This window comes from Piliocolobus tephrosceles, chromosome 5 (genome assembly GCF_002776525.5).
Source record: "Piliocolobus tephrosceles isolate RC106 chromosome 5, ASM277652v3, whole genome shotgun sequence".
In the NCBI taxonomy this organism is placed as follows: Eukaryota; Metazoa; Chordata; class Mammalia; order Primates; family Cercopithecidae; genus Piliocolobus; species Piliocolobus tephrosceles.
The window spans coordinates 52,991,647-53,011,575 of NC_045438.1; the positions used below are offsets into that span (position 1 = coordinate 52,991,647).

Below are 19,929 nucleotides of genomic sequence, written 5' to 3' on the forward strand. Positions count from 1 at the left end.
TGAAGGAGCAGAAGGAGATGAATCTGGAGGAAGAGGTTAAAGTGTTCCAGAGAACAACTTGTAGGTATTACTCTAAGTCAAAGAGGTCATAATAGCATGTCCAAACTCCGAAACTCCAAACAAATCATAGAATCACTGCCTTGGTAGGGCATATCACACATATCAACCCAATCTTCTCTCACCATGACATCCGTATAACTGCTACTCTATACATTTCCCAGCATATGTTCCCGGAGTCTCCAGATGACTTTGTCTGCAAAATGCACTGCAGAAGGTTCTGCTATGTGTTCTTAACAGTAAGCAAGGCCGGGTGCGGTGGCTCACGCCTGTAATCCCAGCACTTTGAGAGGCCGAGGCGGGCGGATCACGAGGTCAGGAGATCGAGACCACGGTGAAACCCCGTCTCTACTAAAAATACAAAAAATTAGCCGGGCTCCATGGCTGGTGCCTGTAGTCCCAGCTACTCAGGAGGCTGAGGCAGGAGAATGGCGGGAACCCGGGAGGCGGAGCTTGCAGTGAGCCGAGATCGCGCCACTGCACTCCAGCCTGGGCGACAGAGCGAGACTCCGTCTCAAAAAAAAAAAAAAAGTAAGCAAGACTGTTTTCCTTTGTTACATGAGCAGCAAAAGGATAGGGTGCTCTTTGGCCTCACTTACTGTAGGGTGGATAGGAAAGTCAAGGAAGAGTAACCCAGAAGATTTAGTTTGAACTTTCACATCAAAGAGATCCCTTAGCACCTAATCAGAGGTGTCACAATTTCTGGTGTGTGATTATGTTTAAGAATTCGGCCTTGCCACTGTTGCAGTTATTCTGTGGAAAAAAGAACCTCTCTTAATTTTACCTCATATCCAACATCTCTTTTATTCCAGAATCACTCATTTGCTGTGGGACTGTTTCCAACCATGTGTGCTAACCTGGGCGATGTCACAATAGATGAATTATGTTTACTTTGTCTTTGATATCTCAGCTCTTTTTTCTTCTAGTCAAGTTCCCACCTCCATCATTATTGATAGAGTTCATTGAACTAAGAAATACGTTAGGTATACAGAAGTGTTTCCCCCCTTTTCTTTGTCTCTCTGTTCCTTCCTTTCCTTTAGTTTCCTTTCTCTATTTTCTCATGCCTCATTTTAGAAAAGTGATTTTTTTGTGTGGGAAAATCATTTTAGCATTAGAAACACAATGGCTGTCACTGACAACTTCCTCTGATGAAATGGCCATTTGTCATCATTACTTGGTCATGAGAGTGCTAAGAAGACTTAAATGCAGGGCTACCACCCTTTCCCAACTCGTCTTTTATCCATTTTATTTCTCTAAGGAAAGAGTTTGAAAAATGGGCTTTGCCCTCTTGGATGCAGTGAAGAAATTCTAGCTGGCTACAGATGTTATTGTTGGTTGGAGGCAAGGACTAGAATCATGGTCACACAATTGTAGAGCCAGATGGGGAATGTAGCAAACATAGTTGTAATTTCTCATTTTACGGATGAAGAAACTGAGGTCCAGAGAGGTTTAGTGACTTGTTTAAAGCATGCAATTGTTATTGGTGGCTTTCTGTTCAGAACTTAAGAGTATGACTCAGTCTAGATCTTTCATCACAATACTCTGCTCCTCTTACTTTTTCCTGAAATTTATCACATTGACAGCAATGTGATCCCTAATGACACACAGATTCCCAAATAATTTTTGTAGTAAAAATTTCCATTTGCAATTTTGGACATGTGTGTGTGGAATTTTATGTGATGACATATTGGTCCTATCTTTTGGATAGGATCATAAATGAAATGATTTATAGATCACATTCAAAAGCAGGCCAGGGACCAGTGTGTAAGCAGGTGTGTTTTTATATTTGGAGTTCTGTGCCTTTGTGTTAGTCAGTGGGTTTACGACTCTTGTAGTGCATTTCCCAGGGGCCAAAGTCTTCTGCCTTGAGCTGTCAGCTTTCCAAGTTGGAGGTTGGATGCCTTCTCTTCCTTCTGGGCTCCTTCCTCTTAGGCCTTCCCCTTTTCTTCTCTTCCATTTGTATCTGTCCTTTTTCCCAGTACTTTCCCTGGGTGGTCTCAGTTAGATGCTCACTCAATGCTGTTGAATAAATGAATGAATTTCTTAGTAATTCTGCAGGTAAATCAAGTTATTGTCTCCTAATACAGTGGCATGATTTCTGTGGAAATTAGACTGGAAGCCAGGCTTTTAAAAAAAGAAGATGTGATGTCAAACTGCAGCTCTCTCCCTCTCTCTTGACTTACCTTTTTTCTATCATCCATATACCTTCTCTCTTGTATCTTTGGGCTCCCAGACCTCACCATTCATTAGCACTTGGAACAGATTGATAAGAATAAAGAAAGGAGAGGTGATGAAACTCAGCTTGGGTCATTTGGTTACACATTAGTAAACTGACAAAAGATAAAAAGATACAGACTAAATGGGTTTTTAGGGAACTTTTGCCAGGCTATTCTTGTTTCCCATTAGCGTGAAAAATCAACACTTGCTTGTATTTTGGGGTGAAGACATTTTTCTTAAGTGAGTGGGAAAGCCTCTTGACATTTTACAGAGAGCCTTGAATTTTGAATGGTGAATGCTAATGTTCTTTGTGCATAAAGAATTTCAGAACTTGTATATAAGAGCATTAATGATGCATCATTTTCTATTTGTGAGTTAAACTAGGTATTATCTGTAATCATATTTTTAGGAAACATTCAAACTTTCATGAAGCCATTCTCTTGTATGACTGTCAGCTCCATTAACTCTGTTTTCACGGAACTCAACAGAGTTCTCGACCTTTGCATTAGAAGTTAAATTAGCCTTTTCCCTCAAAAAAGTATTGCTGTCCTTACAATAAATAATTGCAGAAAATTTCTCTCTCTCTCTCTCTCTTTTTTTTTTTTTTTTTGAGACAAGTTCTCTCTCTGTCACCCAGGCTGGAGTGCAGTGGCACAGTCACAGCTCACTGCAGCCTCGACCTCCTGGGCTCAAGCAGTCTTCCCACCTCAACCTCCTGAGTAGCTAGAATTATAGGTGCACACCAGACCTGGCTAATTTTTAAATTTTTTTGGTAGAGTTGGGGTCTCACTATTTGCCCAGGCTGGTCTCTAACTCTTGGGCTGAAGCATTCCTCCCACCTCAGCCTTCCAAAGCAGTGAGATTACAGGTGTGAGCTACCATGCCCAGATAATTGCAGGTGATTTCTAATGGGATTTAGTATTTCTGGGTTTAAGGATGAGATCTGAGGTAATGACTTTGTTTCCAGATGTGAAATACTTTGCCCTTGGTTTGTGAGCCCTTTGGGTGGGCTCCCAAGGGTCCTGCTCTCTTCTGGGAGCCTGGGCTCTGGGGTCAGACTGCCTGGGTCCTTGACTCCCTGTTTTCTGATTTTACAACTTTGGTGAGTGTCCTAATTCCTCTGTGCCTTGGTTACCTTGGTTACTATTTCTGAAACAACTGGTGTTGTAATAGTACTGCATGGAATACTTTCAAGGGTTAAATGAATTAATCCACGTAAAACGCTTAAAATAGTGCCTGCCACAACCATCAATTTAGTATGAAAATCTGCTCACCTGCTTGGCCAGCCCCTTTTACTTTATTAGACCAGAGGTCGTACCAGGTTTTTTCCAGAAGTCTAAGTTGTGGTCTAATCTTTGTGCAGAAGCTGAAATAGCAGCCATAACCTTCTCCCTAGATGATTTCGTGGAGCTTCTTTGAACTGCATATATCACCAATCATTTTTTGGAAGAAATTTTCTTCTGTACTTTTTAGGGACAAGCATTACCTGCCTTGGCTTATTAACTAAAAGACACAATGATTACAAATAAAATTAAATAAATATTGTATTACTAAGTAGATAATATGAGATAAGAGATAGATATAATAAGTTTTCAGATAAACAATATAAAAGAGCTAGAGTAATTCACAAAAAGTTGGGAGGATCTATTTTGTCGTGCAGGAAACAATTTTTGACCTGCCTACCCCAGAACATAGCTACCACATGGTTAGGGTTTGCCCAAACCTGGCCCAGGCTCATTTACCTTGAACTTTTGTGAAAAGGAGGATCAAGATTTTCCTCTCCAGACTCTATCATTTTAAGTAGAGTCCTTCTTGTCAATTCTTTTTAAGAACATACATTTACTTTTGTGGAAAATAAATAGATAAAAAAGGAATAAATACAAAATTGCATAGCAATTAGAAATACCCAGGAGGCATGTTCTGGTCACAGACACAAACTGCCTCCAACTTCTGTCCATCCATAGTGATATTTAAAGCAGAGAGAGGTACACAGGAAACAATATGTAGATTGACTCGGATGTTGGCGCACACACAAGCATTGATAACTGGCTTCTCATTACCTGAATACATTATTTTGTCAGAGCAACAGACTCAGCTATGCTTCTTGCAAAATGGTTCTTAATTCTCCATTGATTAATTTATTCGATAAGTATTTATTGGGTATTTTCTGTCTGAAAAGTGCGACTCCAGGTGCTTTATGTGTCTCTGTGTGTGGGTGTTATATGAATACTTATAATACAGTATCCTTACTTTTGAAAAGCTTAGTTGGGAAGGCAAGGCATACGGAACACAGAATTTTAGTCGTTCCACAACCATCTATTGAATGACTGCTATTGTTAGTATCGTAGTGGAAACTGAGAAGCAAAGATGGCTACAATAGGATCTCTTTTCTGGAGATGCACAGTGGACACATAGTTACATGATGATGATAAGGACTCCAGAATAGTTCTATGCATGATGCTCTGGGGCCACATGCAGATTCTGATGAGAAACAATTAACTTTCTTTTTGGCTGCTACCTGAGAAGGGGTAATTGTCACTTAGGAGGTTTTTGCCTTTTGACCAATATAGAAAGGAGCATGAGTGAAGGCTAGAGATGTACTAACTAGGTTAGGGCAGGGTGACACATAAGATTACCCATCACAGGGAAGGGCAGGGCCGGAGAGGCAGACCGTGGCCAGGTCACAATGGGCTGATGCTAAGGAGACTTCATTTATCCTCACAGTAGGCCAGTGAGTCTTACTCTGAAGTCTTTTGGGTGGGATATTGATGGACTTCAAGAGACCTGTGAATGCCCTAAGATTATAAGCAAAATCTATAGTCTATAACCAAAGCTAAAGCTACTTTTCTGGGGCCCAACATTTAAAGAAGATTCTGAAGCCTTAGGGTAGCCGTGGAGGAGACACGAAGGCCCATTTTTCATGGTAGAACCCTGCTTGGCGCTTGCTGCAGTGTAGGAGGACAGGTTTGCAATGTGGAGATGTGGCAGGGATGGAGTTGGGAGGATTGGCAGAGGACTCATGATGTCCACACACTCACTCAGATGGCAAATATTTATTAATTATCGAACTGTGTATCAGACACTAAGAATAAGCTGGGAGGCCATGGCAAGTGAGGTCACCACAGTCCCTGCCACAGTGGAGGTCATGGTATATAGGTAAGGCAGAGAAGAGCACTGCAAAGGATTTGCCCATTGCGTCAATCATTTACTTATGCATATGTTGATTCAACAATTATTTCTCTGCCAAGCTGTCTTCAAGGTGCTGGAGGAAATGAAGCTTACATTTCACTGGGGAAGACAGACAATAATAAACACATTAAAATCTGGCTTTGCCTGATGTTGGGGAGTGGCGAGTGCCATAAAGAAAACAAACCATTTATGCAGCCAACAAACATATGAAAAAAAGCTCATCATCACTGGTCATTAGAGAAATGCAAATCAAAACCACAGTGACATACCATCTCACGCCAGTTAGAATGGTGATCATTAAAAAGTCAGGAAACAACTGATGCTGGAGAGGTTGTGGAGAAATGGGAACACTTTTACACTGTTGGTGGGAGTGTAAATTAGTTCAACCATTGTGGAAGACAGTGTGGCGATTCCTCAAGGATCTAGAACCAGACATACCATTTGATCCAGCAATCCCATTACTGGGTATATACCCAGAGGATTATAAATCATTCTACTAAAAAGACACATGCACATGGTATGTTTATTGCAGCATTGTTCACAATAGCAAAGACTTGGAACCAACCCAAATACCCATCAATGGTAGACTGGATAACGAAAATGTGGCACATAAATACCATGGAATACTATGCAGCCATAAAAAAGGATGAGTTCATGTCCTTTGCAGGGACATGGATGAAGCTGGAAACCATCATTCTCAGCAAACTAACACAAGAACAGAAAACTACACACCACATGTTCTCACTCATAAGTGGAAGTTGAATAATGAGAACACATGGACACAGAGAGGGGTACATCACACACCTGGGACTGTCAGGGGGTTGAGGGCTAGGGGAGTGGTAGCATTAGGAGAAATACCTAATGTAGATGACGGGTTGATGGGTGCAGCAAACCAACATGGTACATGTATACACCTATGTAACAAACCTGCACGTTCTGCACATGTGTCCAAGAACTTAAAGTATCATTAAAAAAAAAAAAGAAAGAAAGAAAGAAAGAAAACCAGTGTAAGAGGAGGGAAAGTAATAGACTCATTTAGAATGGTGTGAGAAAGCCAGACAGGGCGTGAGAAAGCCAGACAACTGTAGTAGCACCTGGAACTTGGGGAGCAAGGGAAGGAGGGTGGGCAGGTGAGGGTGAAGGTGCAGGCGGTCGTGCTGGGCTTTCCAGGTCACGGAAGGACTTGAGCTTTACTCTTGTTGTGGTAAGAAGCTGCTGAGGGCTTTGAGTTCGGGGAGTGAAAAGATCTCTACTATAATAGGGAGAGTTTGGGATCTGTGACTTAACCCCAGGAGCCAGCAAAGCTCACTGGAGGAAATGCAGTTTAAACTGAGAATGGGAGGATAAACAGGAATTTTTCAGGGGAGAGGAAGGGTGTTCTAGGCACAGGGAACAGCATGCTGGAATGCCTCTGCTGGATCATAGGGGCAAAATGGGAGTGCAGGAGTAGGAGTGGGCTTTCCGGGAAAGATATTTATTTTAGTTTTGCATGCATTGAGTTTGAGGTTTCTTTGGGTTCTTCATGTGGAGGTGCAGAGTGGGTATTTAGCACATAGGTCTGAAGTCCAGGGGAGGGGTGTGGGACAGCAGTTGGGTGTGGCAGAGATTCCACAAAGGGCAAATGTCATCTGAGAATGGCAGAGGGCTGAAGACAGAGCCCTGAGGAACATTGGCTTTTAGGAGCCTGCTGGGGAAAGATAATACTGCAAAGGGAACGGAAATGGAGTGGTTGCCAGACATAGAAGCTAGTGTCTAACTAGATGTCATGAGATGTGGGGAAGGTGTTACGTGATCTAAGAATGAGAAGTTGAACCCCTGTGAACTGTAATACTTAAGATAAGTCGTATAAATTGTGTGGAACTAGAGCTTGGTTTTCCAGGAGAGATGAAATGTGTGAAGGTGACAGGAAGCAATGAATGAATGTGTGGGCAAGTGTAGTGTGAGCAGTTTCTCAGAGGTGAATTCGATAACATTTTGCTTAGGGAGCTAGAAAGAGACCAATGCTAGCTGGTGCAAGGAATTCAAGAATTTGGACTTAAATCTGTATAATGTTGATTTTTTTAAAAAAACTTGAGTTTCCCAGTTTATCTCTCCCAGAATATAGGCAGAAGTTTGAGAGTTTTATGTGTATTTTCTGGAAAAAATAGTTTCAGTGTTTTTGTTACATTCTCAAACAGGTTTATGATCCAAAGAAAAGGCAGTGGTCACACATACATAAAATGACAAGGTATTCAAAGGAGAACGTTGTACTTCATGACAATTCTTTGGGCAGTGGCTTGCAGGATGAGTTTGAGGAATGACTGGAGACAAGAGAGTAATTGCAGTAATTCAGAAGTGGAGTATTATTGGTCTCTCAGACACAAATGAAAAAACAAGGAATTCAAAGAAGGATAGGTAGAGTGCTTTGAAGAAATACTTGATGAAATTTGGTAATGAGTTAGATGTAGGAGGTGTATTTAGCAAATATTTATTAAGGACTGTATTAATCTGTTCTCCTGCTGCTAATAAAGACGTACCCAAGACTGGGTAAATTATAAAGAAAAAGAGATTTAATGGACTCACAGTTCCACGTGGCTGGGGAGCCCTCACAATCATGGCATAAAGCAAAGGAGGAGCAAAGTCATGTCTTACATGGTGGCAGGCAAGAGAGTGTGTGCAAGGGAACTGCCCTTTATAAAACCATCTGGTCTCATGAGAATTATTCACTATCATGAGAATAGCACAGAAAAAACCTGCCACCATGATTTAGTTACCTCCCACTAGGTCCTCCCGGACATGTGGGAATTATGGAAGCTGCAATTCAAGATAAGATTTGGGTGGGGATACAGACAAACCATATCAAAAACCTACTGTGTATGGTTAAAATTGGGAACAAATGAGACATGATTCTTGCCTTCTTGGAGTTTACTGTTTACTGGGGGAACATACATTTGTCAATAATCACCCAAATACAGGATTGGAAATTGTGGTATGTGCCATGAAAAACAAGTATAGGGAATTTTGAGTGGAGTGTACATAGCTTTGGGGACTTGATTTGGTGAGGGAGCCTTATGAAGTTATGGCACTAGAACTGAATTAAACCACATTTCTAGGGAGTGGACATCTATCTGTTGGTTCTTTAAATTTAGCTTTACAAAAATATTTCCTTTAAAAACCAAGGCTTCTTGAATTTTTAAAACTGCTTGGCTAATCAGGGGAATAATGCTTTTGGATAGCTGGTATCATTATTTGTGGTTGGAAAAACAACAGTATTTGATTACATTGAGCTTTAAACTTTTCCTTTGATTAATGAAAATTTTATTGGCCAATAGTTTTTATTATGCTCTGTTTCTACTTGGTCCAAGAGAGTCTATTCTCTGGACCCAATATGAGTACCTTCAGACATCCCTCTTTTTTTTTTTTTTTTTTTTTTTTTTTTCCCAGCCTGGAGTGCAGTGGCACGATTGAGGCTCACTGCAACCTCTGCCTCCTGAGTCCAAGCAATTCTCTGCCTCAGCCTCTCGAGTAGCTGGGATTACAGGCACCTGCCACCACGCCTGGCTTATTTTTGTATTTTTACCAGAGACAGGGCTTCACCATCTCAGCCAGGCTGGTCTTGAACTCCTGACCTTGTGATTCACCCGCTTTGGCCTCCCAAAGTGCTGGGATTACAGGCATGAGCCACTACACCCAGCCCAGACATCCCTCTTAATTATGTTGAATATGTAATATCAGTGGTGCTTTCATTTAAAAATATTTAGTAGTCAGTTGAGGTAATGAAAACAGAACTAGATCAAGGCAGTTAAGCTTCCTATTTCCATAGATGCAGTGGTATTGTGTCTTTTTTTATATGATCTCTTATGCTTCTGGGCATCCTTTCTTCTGCTATTCTTCGTTCCTTAGCTACACGTGGTGCTTCATGGTTATAATGCATTGTCATAGATGCATTCATTTCTCATTTGAGCTTCAGCCCCACTTCTTTCCAGAGGAATCTTTACAGGCATCTGTTAGGTTGAAGGACATCTAATGTCTTAATGTGTAGCTTGGTAAACCAGTCAGCTTCCTCTCTGAGTCTTAAGAAAAAGTGCCCAAGATGAGAAACGGTACAGGTTTGGTGACAAGTCAATGAGAAAAAGATAAGAATTTTACAAGGAAGGAGGTAGCTTAGTGATTTTGCTAAGGAAGTAGATAAACCTTCACTTATAATAAAGGGGTAAGGCTCAGTTAGGGTTTGTGAAGTCTCCTCTTAGGAAGACAGACCCTGAAACATTTTGAGTCTTTTAAAGAAGGAAAATAAGAGTCTTTTAAAGAAATTTTTAAAATTTATTTTATGTATTTTTTAGAGACAGACTGCCACTCTGTCTCCCAGGCTGGAATGCAGTGGTGCATTCATAGCTCACTGCAGCCTTGAATGCCTGGGCTCAAGCGGTCCTTCTGTCCCAGCCTCCTGTGTAGCTGGGACTGCAGGCATGAGCCAATGTGCCCAGCAAGAGACATTCATTTTGGTTCTATGATAATACAGAAAAACAAAAGGCCTTTGAGGCTGAGAGAACAGAAGAAGGATGAACTTAGTCATGGTATAGGCACTTTCTACTAAAGAGCTGTGAGGCTAAAAATGCCAGGTCTATGACAGGTGCAGTGGGCCAAGGCCAGGTAGAGAGCAGCAGGAAGAGATGAGGTGGGGACCTGTACCGAGGCCTATCTGCTGGGACTGATCTAGCCATAGGTACGCAGAGAAGCCCAGGTTGGTGGCTAACCCACTCTTATGGCCAGGTTTGAGCCCAGACATGGACACCTCCCAGTCTGTTCCTTCCTGCTGTCCATGGTTGGGCTGTGTTAGTCTGTCTTCTGAGGACACAGCTCTCTGTCTAGAGGAAGTTATGTTATCTTGGTCTGATGGATACTCAATGTGAATATTATTTCAGCATGCCACAGGGTCTTGGAGCCCAGAGGAAGATCGCACTTGCCTTTTAGCTTGATCTAGTTTATATTCTTTTTTTTTTTTTTAAATAACATTTTGAGAGTCTTTATGGAGTAAGTCTGGGCCAAAATGATAATTGACAACGTTATTTACATGGATTTCTAAGTTGGCTAAAAAAGTTGCTTTATGAGTAGTCAATGCAGCCCGTGTGGTTTCCCCATCTTCTTTAGATGCCTTCTATTTCCATGCCCAAAGTCTGCAGTTGATTTTCAGAAAGCTGGGGGTCATCTTAGAGATAAAATGTAGATGGATGGCATTTTGCTGACAGCATACATCTTTGCTATTTCTGAGGAAAATGGGCTCTCGCTATTAAATCTTTTGCCAATATTTATGAAAATAATGTTTACATATTCTACCTATATTGTGAAAACTATAAATTTATTGATTCAGTCATTGGTTAATTTATTTGATATCGATATTGTTGAGTCCCTATTCCAAGTGAGGCACTATGCTCTAAGCATATGGCATTTTAAAGATGAATAAGACACAAGGAACTTTGCAGGTAGTAATGGAAATGAGAATTAATCAATTGAAGATTAATATAGTAAGTAGCAGAAGAGAAGTAAAAAAATTCTTCTGGAGAGTTCAGAACAGGGATGTTAATTCAAGTTTATGCGGATTAGGAGTGGCTGGTGAGAGAGGCATTCAGACAAAAGGTGACATAAAAATGCAGTATTCCCCTCACACTCATAAGGATGGCTACTAAATTAGAAAAAGAAGAGAGTAAGTATTAGAGAGGGTATAGAGCAAATAGAAACCTTATGCCTTGTTGATGAGAATGTAAAATGGTACAGCCACTGTGGGAACACTGGTGGTTCCTCAAAAAATCAAAATAGAATTATCATATGATCCAGTAAGTCTACTTCTGGATATATATCTAAAAGAATTAAAAATCTGGTTCTTGAAGAAATATTTTTATACCCATAGTTATAGCAACATTATTCACAATAGCGAAAAAGTAGAAACAATCCAGATGTCTATAGATGGATGAATGGATAAACAGTCTGTATAGTATATACAGATAATGGCATATTAGTCACTTCATGGACCTTCAGGACATTATCCTAATTGAAATATGCCAGACACAAAAAGCAAAAGTAGGGTTCTACTTAATGAGGTATCTAGAATTGCCAGATTCACAGAGAACAAAAGTAGAAGGAGACAGGGGAAGGAGAAAATGGGGAATTACTGTTTAATGGGTATGGAGTTTCAGTTTTGTGAAATGAAAGTGTTCTGAAGATTGGTTGCACGATGATGTGACTATATCTAACATGATTGAATTGATGAACACTTAGACATGGTTATGATGGTAAATTTTGTGTTATATATATCTTACCACAATTTAAAACATATAGCATTTTATTATGTAGGGCTGAGTGGGAAAATACTTGACACATTGGAACTTCTGGCCATGTGTATACTGTTGACTCACTCATTCCTTCATTCATTCAACAAACGTATTGAATGCTTGCTATGTGCTGGGCACTGAGCTAGATACAACAATTAATAAGGCTTATAAGACATTGAATCTGTCAATTTCATACTTGCTAAATATCTACTCCCATCCCTAAAGTCACTAAGCTTCTACAGTTAGATATTCATAGCTGCTTCCTACTGACTTGAATCATGCATAAGTTATTAGTAAACAAACAATAAAAAGATTTGAGGTTGATGAGGGTGGGTTTGACAGCATGGTGGTGAAATGGAAAGAGATGGGTAACAGAATACAAACTAGAATTGAAAACTGTGAGCCAGTGCTCTCTAAAGAACATTAAAAAATAAAGAATTCCTATTTGAGGCTGCCAACCTCAGAACTAAGTTATTTAGAACAGAAAAAAATTGGCAAAGTCAGACGTACTCATCCCAAGGAGCCAATATTTTGTGAATATTATGGCAAATGTAGTTTGAGAACCACTACCACAAAATTGTGAACCATAATAATGAGTGAGAAGGCAGGGAGAGGTTATACTATTTGGGCTAAAAGGAAAGATAGGACTTGTGAAGAGAGGACCAGTGAAAGTCAATGTGGTCTGGGTATTTGGGTGGGGAATGGAAGCAGGAAGCTTGAGCTTCCTTTGCCAAGAGACCCTGAAAGGGCTATCATCAATTGACTTTAGCTCATCTTAGGATTTTCATTTTTTTGAAAATTTTCACAGGAACCTCCACTCCATCTATACTTTCAATGTCTGCTTACCTTTCTTTCTTATACAACTTTGAACACTCTCTCCGTTCATTTAAATATATTGTGGAGTGCCAACTACATACCAGGCACTGTGCTAGGCTCTTATCCCACCTTTATTTGATTGCACATGCCTGCCAAGTCCTGGGTCAATATAACATCTACTCCTATGCCTGGTCAGGTGAGAGGTGCAAACTCATCTTCCTCTACTTTCCTTACCTCCTTCCTTCCGCTCTTCTTCAAGTTGTCTTCATTGAGGCAGTTTCTTTTACCTGTGTTTTTAATCCCAGTTCCTCTAGTTTCCTTCTTGGCTTTATTCTTTTATCTTCTTCTTTGTGCTTTCAACCATTCCCTTTCTCCTGGCCCGTGCCCTTCAGTCTACACAAGGCCTTCTCAAGTCTCTTCATTCTAAACAATTCATTTTCTTGGGTCTTATATTCTTCAGCTACCACCCTATCTGTGTCTTTCCTATTCTCCAAGTTCTCAAAGGAATGCCTTCCCTCATTTTCATCTCCTTACATTCCATCTGCTGGATTTTGGCTTGTGCCTGTACTTGTCTAAGGAAACTCCTTGCTAAGAGTCTGCTTTGTCAGGTCTGAATTCACTTAACCAGTCTTTGCTTTGTTGGACTTCTCTGCCCTATTTGCCATCCTTGATCATCCTCTCCGTAAAGTTTTCTACTTCCTTAAAGCATTTTACTTCCTTATTTTCTTGGTTTTCCTAGAATCTCCTTACTGTTCATTTTCAGCTTCTTTTCTGTGTTCTTCTGATTGTCTCTCTTTCTACATTTTTTTTTAGCTTTCTACTTTCTTAAAGCATTTTACTTCCTTATTTTCTTGGTTTTCCTAGAATTTTCTTGCCGTTCATTTTCAGTTTCCTTTCTGTGTTCCTCTGATTGTCTCTCTTTCTACATTTTTTTTTTGTCTGTATTCCTCTGATTGTCACGCAGGCTGAAGTTGGCATGATCGATCATATAGCCTACTGCAGCCTCGACATCCTGGGCTCAAGTGATCCTCCCACCTCAGCCTTCCAAGTACCTAGGATTACAGTCGCACATCACCATTCTCAGCTAATTTTTTTAAAAAGCATTTTTATAGAGGTGGAGTCTTGCTATATTGTGCAGGCTGGGCTCAAACTCCAGGCCTTAAGCAATTCTCCTGCTTTGGCCTCCCAAAGTGCTAGGGTTCGAGGCATGAACTACCATGCTCAGTCTCTACATGTTCCTAAAGAGGAGTTTTGAATATTGAAGAACAGTATTTTCAAATTACAGATTCAAGTTATAAAAACTGATATCCAGGGTTATGTGGCAATGACATAAGAATTTGAATTGTTTTTTTTTGTGACACGTGTTCCGTGTTGTTCATCAGTTCACCTGAGTTCCAAATGTCCCAGCTGTTTTATGCTTTGTCTCTGTTTCCGAAAGACCCTGAGTGTGGTCTAGAGTTGGAATGAGCGCTAGTCCCTAATGGTTCTGAAATAATTGTAAATTCCCTCAAAAACATTAAATCTATTAGAGACCAGCTAATTTCATTTTGTCATTTTTCTAGGTAACATATTCTGGTGCAGGTAGTATGTTTTTAAAGCAAGTTTGCAATAAACAATTTCCCCTCAAGGTTAATATAATAGGCAATACCTTTTGTTGCAACAGACGGCAAGAGGTAATGAAAGATTAGCTTACATTATGATTCATTATTTCAAAATGTCAGGATAAAGTGGATCTGCTGCATCTCCCAGAGAGTGCATGTTTTGCTTTTCTAATGTTAATGGATTTACTGTTTTTTTCCCCCCCAGGCCAAATTCAGATAATCGACGCCAGGGTGGCAGAGAGAGATTGGCCAGTACCAATGACAAGGGAAGTATGGCTATGGAATCTGCCAAGGAGACTCGCTACTGTGCAGTGTGCAATGACTATGCTTCAGGCTACCATTATGGAGTCTGGTCCTGTGAGGGCTGCAAGGCCTTCTTCAAGAGAAGTATTCAAGGTAATAGTGTGTTGAAAACGACTTCTATTTTTGATCCTATGAGCAGATCCTAAGAGCCAAAGCGACTAAGGAAGGAAGACATAGAGTCAGCCATTTGTACAGAACATGAATCCCTAGTAGGTCCGCTAGTATCTTTGGTGGAAACGTGGAGAAGAGACAGGATCTCAAGAGAAGGAGTTGACACATGCCAGGGCAGCTGAGGCTGAGTAATTCCGCTTCCTTCTTTTGGCAAAACTCAAACAGTCTTGAGCAACTCTACAGAGGAATTCCACTAGCTGGATCTCTGAGGAAAAAAGAAATGTCTGTGCCCTGATTGGGGAATGCCAGATGGACATTCATGTTTGGTAGGCAACTTGGCCTATATGATCTGGTATATGCTGTTAATTGTCCATGCATAATTATCTCTCTACTCTGGCCTTGTCCAGGCAAATATTCTGTTTTGTTCTAGTTTGGCTTGTTCTCCCCTTCCTCTCTTCCATCTCTTTCTTGTCTCAATGGATGACAGGACGTTTTGCTATGAGCTGACTCAGTGCCTGGTGTCTTGTAATGGGGGAGATATCATCTCTACCAAACAGTTATTAAGTATCTACCTATAGCATTTCATTTTCCTGCCTGCCTCCATCCTTTTCTTGTCTATAGTTTACCAATTGTAGCTAATATACTGTCAGCTACACATTATTTCTACTCCAGAAGTGTCTCTATTATTGCATTATAATAGGATACCCTGGGGAAACACTAATCATTTTTACTGCCTAAAATATCTATGCTAAATATCTTTTGTCTGACAGGAACAGAGATCTGACAGCAGCTTAGGCTAACCGAATTCATTTTTTATCTTAAGTGTGGGCCATTTTTCTCTCTTCTTATTCTTTACCTTTTCAGCTTAAGTGAAGGTTAGTATGTAAACACTAAGAATATTTCTGATGGAGTTTTCATGTGATTCCTTCTACAAAAACCCAGATTTAAGTAACTTGTTGAAAACTAGAGTCCGCTAAGTTAATAAGCATTGATCGAAGAAGTTATTCTTATGGACTTACTGTGATAGCTCTTTCCTACCCTGATATGGGATGAAAGCTGGGGGATGGTACATAATATTTATTTTTCTTTCCATTGCCAGGGTTTTTTTTTTTTTTTTTTAAAAAAAAGCTGTTCATATCTTGATCGAGTAGCATGTGAGGTCAACATGCTCTATTTCAAAAGCATTTTCTTCAACACATTGCTTTTAACATCTTTTAGAACTCTGCTGTAAGACACGTGAACTTTTTTGTTGGTATTTTTATAAAATTAATGATATTCTCAATAGTAATCTTTGTGTGTGTGTATATATATAAATTCTAAATGTAAGTTAATATATTTATTACAATTTTTCTAAACATAAATAAATAAATATATATATATATATATGCACAAAGTCTATTTACTTCTATTAGGTGATGCTATTTTAAATCAGAAAAAATGACATTTATATTTTGATTTAGGTTAGTATAAGCCCTTAGAGGTCTTTTGACAACTCTCTTAATTTGTGGTTTTACTGTTCATTTGATTTTATATAATCTAAACTACCATTGTTTTCACCAAGCATTTAATTTGGCAGTGAAAGAGCACCTGACAGAGGTATGGTTACTAGATAGGTCTAACTGTACAATTGGATGGATTGATCTAAGACTGTTTCCTCATCAGTAAAAATGATTTGGAGCAGTGGTTGGCAAAGTTTTTCTGTAAAGAGCCAGATAATAACTATTTTAGGCTTTACAAGGGCCATACAGTCTCTGTTGCAGCTACTTAACTGGATTATAGCCTGTAAGGGAACCTGTAAACACATGGAAGTGATTATGTGCTAATAAAACTTTATTTATCAAAATAGGTAACAGACCAGCCCTGGCCCATGGCTGGTCCCTGATTTTAATGTTTATTTTTCTGATCTAAATACCTTTATTTATGGAAGAGAATAGGGGATTTTTAAATCTAAAGTTTTGATTATTCACATTTTACTGAGAACTTACTCTATACCTGATTAGATGTTCTGAGAGAAATAAAAAAACGTGTGAGACATAATCCATAATCCCACAAAATTTAGAATTTATTTAGGAAATTTATTTGGGGAAGTAAATGTACTTGTTCTCATGATACAATCAGAAAGTACGTCGGTATTGATAAAGTCCTACCTGTATGACGAAGATAAGGAAAACAATAGAGGGATGTAAGAAATGAAAATATCAGTTATAACTTAAAATTATTAAGATTGAAAGTGGAAATGATCTTCCTCCGAGAAACAATGGCAATACTCTCACAATTTTTTTGCATCGTTTTTATTCAGCATTTAAGATAAAATTATATAAATTCCCATAAATTTAGTATTTTCTCTAAACACTAAGAACAGAAAAAACAGAAGGAAAATATATTTATAAAAATCAATAAATAAAATGTGGATATTTCATTGGTATGGCATTATCTCAAGTTCAAATATTTTGAAAAATTTCTGCTTACTCTTTCATAGTTAAAAACAAATATCTCGGCCAGCTTGGTGGCTCAGGCTTGTAATCCCAGCACTTTGGGAGGCTGCAGTGAGCAGATCACAAGGTCAAGAGATCAAGACCATCCTGGCCAGCATGGTGAAATCCCATCTCTACTAAAAATACAAAAATTAGCTGAGCGTGGTGGTGCACACCTGTAGTCCCAGCTACTTGGGAGGCTGAGGCAGGATAATTGCTTGAACCTGGGAGGCAGAAGTTGCAGTGAGCCAAGATCGTACCACTGCACTCCAGTCTGGTGACAGAGTGAGACTCCGTCTCAAAAAACAAACAAAACAACAACAACAACAACAACAACAACAACAACAACAACAACAACAAACTCTTATCTCCGTCTTGTATACACAGACCAGCTAGTAGAATTTTACTGAAACTTTAGCATATAAAAATGCAATTCCCACTTGGTTTCAGAAACTTCTTATGTCATAGTGTGAAGTCACTTATCTTAGGTTTTTAAAATGGAATGAATGTTGAGTCCAAAGTTCTGGAAGAAGTCTAAAAAGAAGGCAGACTTATTAACTTTTAGATATAGGGAGGAAACTTAAAACCATTCAGTTCTTCATTCATTCATTTATTCATTGACTAGCATTACTAGCAAAACCCTGTGCAAGACACTGGAAATGCAATGATAGAAAAACCTCGTCCCTACCCTCATAAAACTGGTGAAGTAAAGGGGGATACAGACTAATAAACCAGCAATTAGATTATGGTGCCAAGATAGAGGTGAAGGCAGCGTCTTATAGGATCCAAACTCCACTCAGTCCTGGTGGTTGTTGAGTCTGGCTCTCAGAGGTTTTCTGATTAAATCTGAAGGGTGAGTCAAGGGAGCATGGTGAAGAAGGAGGGAATGCACGTTCAGCCATGTGAATGAGTCCATGAGTGAAGACCAGGAGGAAAGGCAGAGCATGGGGAATTCTTTGCATAAAAATTAACATAATTAATGTACTGTTAAACAAAGACATTTCTGGGCCATGGATTTAATCCTACACTGTGTAAAAACCAAGTAATTGATTTCCTTTATACTTTAAAAGCATTTCCATGTATTTGATTTGTTTGTGTGTATAAAAGGGAAATACCAGAGCGAGTTTAAGGGTTTCTAGTTCTGCTTTCTCATCATAGTCTTGATAACTTGGATCTAAAAAGTTTTTGCTGAAATTGTCTGTGACTCTTTATAAATCACACTGCCCCTCAAACACATTTAAGGATGGTGAAGGGTCTGACACGTAGGTGGGAAGTTCTGAAGATGCCGCAGCTCTCCCTGTTTTCCTTGTTACTTAAGAAGAGAGCTAGAAATGAGTGTACGTCAGATTATTCTCGTGTTCTAAGTGTTTTGGTTGAAGAGGTAAAGTGTTTGGCTTGAAAGCATACAAATTTTCATCCACTACTTAGTGTACAAACTTGATTACTTAAGAGATTGAGTAATGGCCTCCAGTGAAACGCATTCTTTTTAAAAAGCAAAGTGAAGGATGCTATTTAAGTCAGAAGGGGCGAAATTGGATATTTTATGAATTTATTAATCATTGCAGGCAGAGAAGTAGTGTTCCTTAAGATGTGCTTTAGACAGAGTCTCTGGGATGGGTTATGTAAGCAGATCTGGTTGTAGCTTCAGCAGCCAGATACTACCTTTGAGTATTATTTCAAGGAAAAAGGACTCCACTGAGCTCACTGCTTCTCTTTCATTATTATTTCAGAAGGTTGTGTGGCACAGAGGGGGCTCAGGTCTACCTATATACCACTAGCTATGTTGCCATTTTATACTATTTTTATAAGGTGCCAACAGAAGCTGCTCATCAGATCAGACAGACGTGGCCCAGGCAGGTGTTGACTTACAGGTGATCTTTGGCCAGGAAGACATGGTATCAGGGTAGAGTCTGGTTATGGGTCAGTGCAGCGGGGGCCTTAGGTCCTACAAGTATAACTGAGAACCTGATCCACCAGGCCTTAGAAAGCTTCAGGGTGAGACAGTCCAGCACCCTGGATAGCTCCTTTAACAGCTGCGGCGGGTAAGCAGGCATTTATTTGCTAAAGAACTCGCCCATTTGGCTGGCTTCATCTGCTTTGTAGAGCTCTGTTAAAAGAGATCTTAGTTCTTTTGGGCTTGGGGACTCACTCTTGTTCACTCAAAGTGGATTAGTTCTTACATTTATTTTCACATTTGTGTCCGGTCACCTTCTGGCTTGATGTGTGCCCCTATGTCTGGAAAAGGTTAGAGAACGGGGTAGAAGTGGAGGCTGCCCTTCCATCACGTAACTGTTTCATCTTTTCAGAGCTACAATTGGGATCCTAACCCTTTGGCCTCTGTATTTCCACACTTGCTCTTCTACAATTCAGTTTCCATACAACAGCAGGAGAGAGATTTTAGATATATTAATCCGATCCTATAGTCTGGAGTTTACAGCTCTCAGTGTAAATCTTACTCTCAAGAGAAAAATTTTCCTTCTGCAGCTGGAAACATTTGACATATTCTCACTCCTGTTCCTTCTCCCCTATTCACTGTACTCCAGGCACACTGGCTTTTCTTTCTTTTTTTTTTTTCTTTGCTTGGAATACCCAGATCTTTACTTGGCTGGTTTCTTGTCGTTCAGACTCTGCCCAAAGTCACTTTCTCAGAGAGGTCTTCTCCAATTACCCTTCCATGAGTAATACTACTCTTACTTCTCTTTACAGGTCTCAAATTCTTTTGAAGTTTTCCTATTTATTCATTTGTTTGATTATTGTCTGTCTGCATTAGGTACCACAGTAAACTTGGATATAAACTGAGTGACAGCTGATTTCTGGTCAGAATTGTTTGTTGCTATAGTTCCAGTGCTTTTA

General features: G+C 39.7%; 1 protein-coding gene across 3 annotated transcripts in view; it reads left to right on the top strand.

Annotated features, from left to right (window-relative positions):
* ESR1 (estrogen receptor 1) overlaps nt 1-19,929 on the top strand; it is a 395,979-nt gene that overhangs the window by 123,951 nt on the left and 252,099 nt on the right. For 2 of the 3 annotated variants that reach the window (XM_023206137.1, XM_023206138.1), the window contains one exon: nt 14,394-14,584. In XM_023206137.1, coding sequence (XP_023061905.1) covers nt 14,394-14,584 — 191 coding nt within the window. Of the gene's footprint in view, nt 1-14,393; nt 14,591-19,929 lie in introns of all 3 variants that reach the window. The other variant, XM_023206136.1, reaches the window with a different exon arrangement.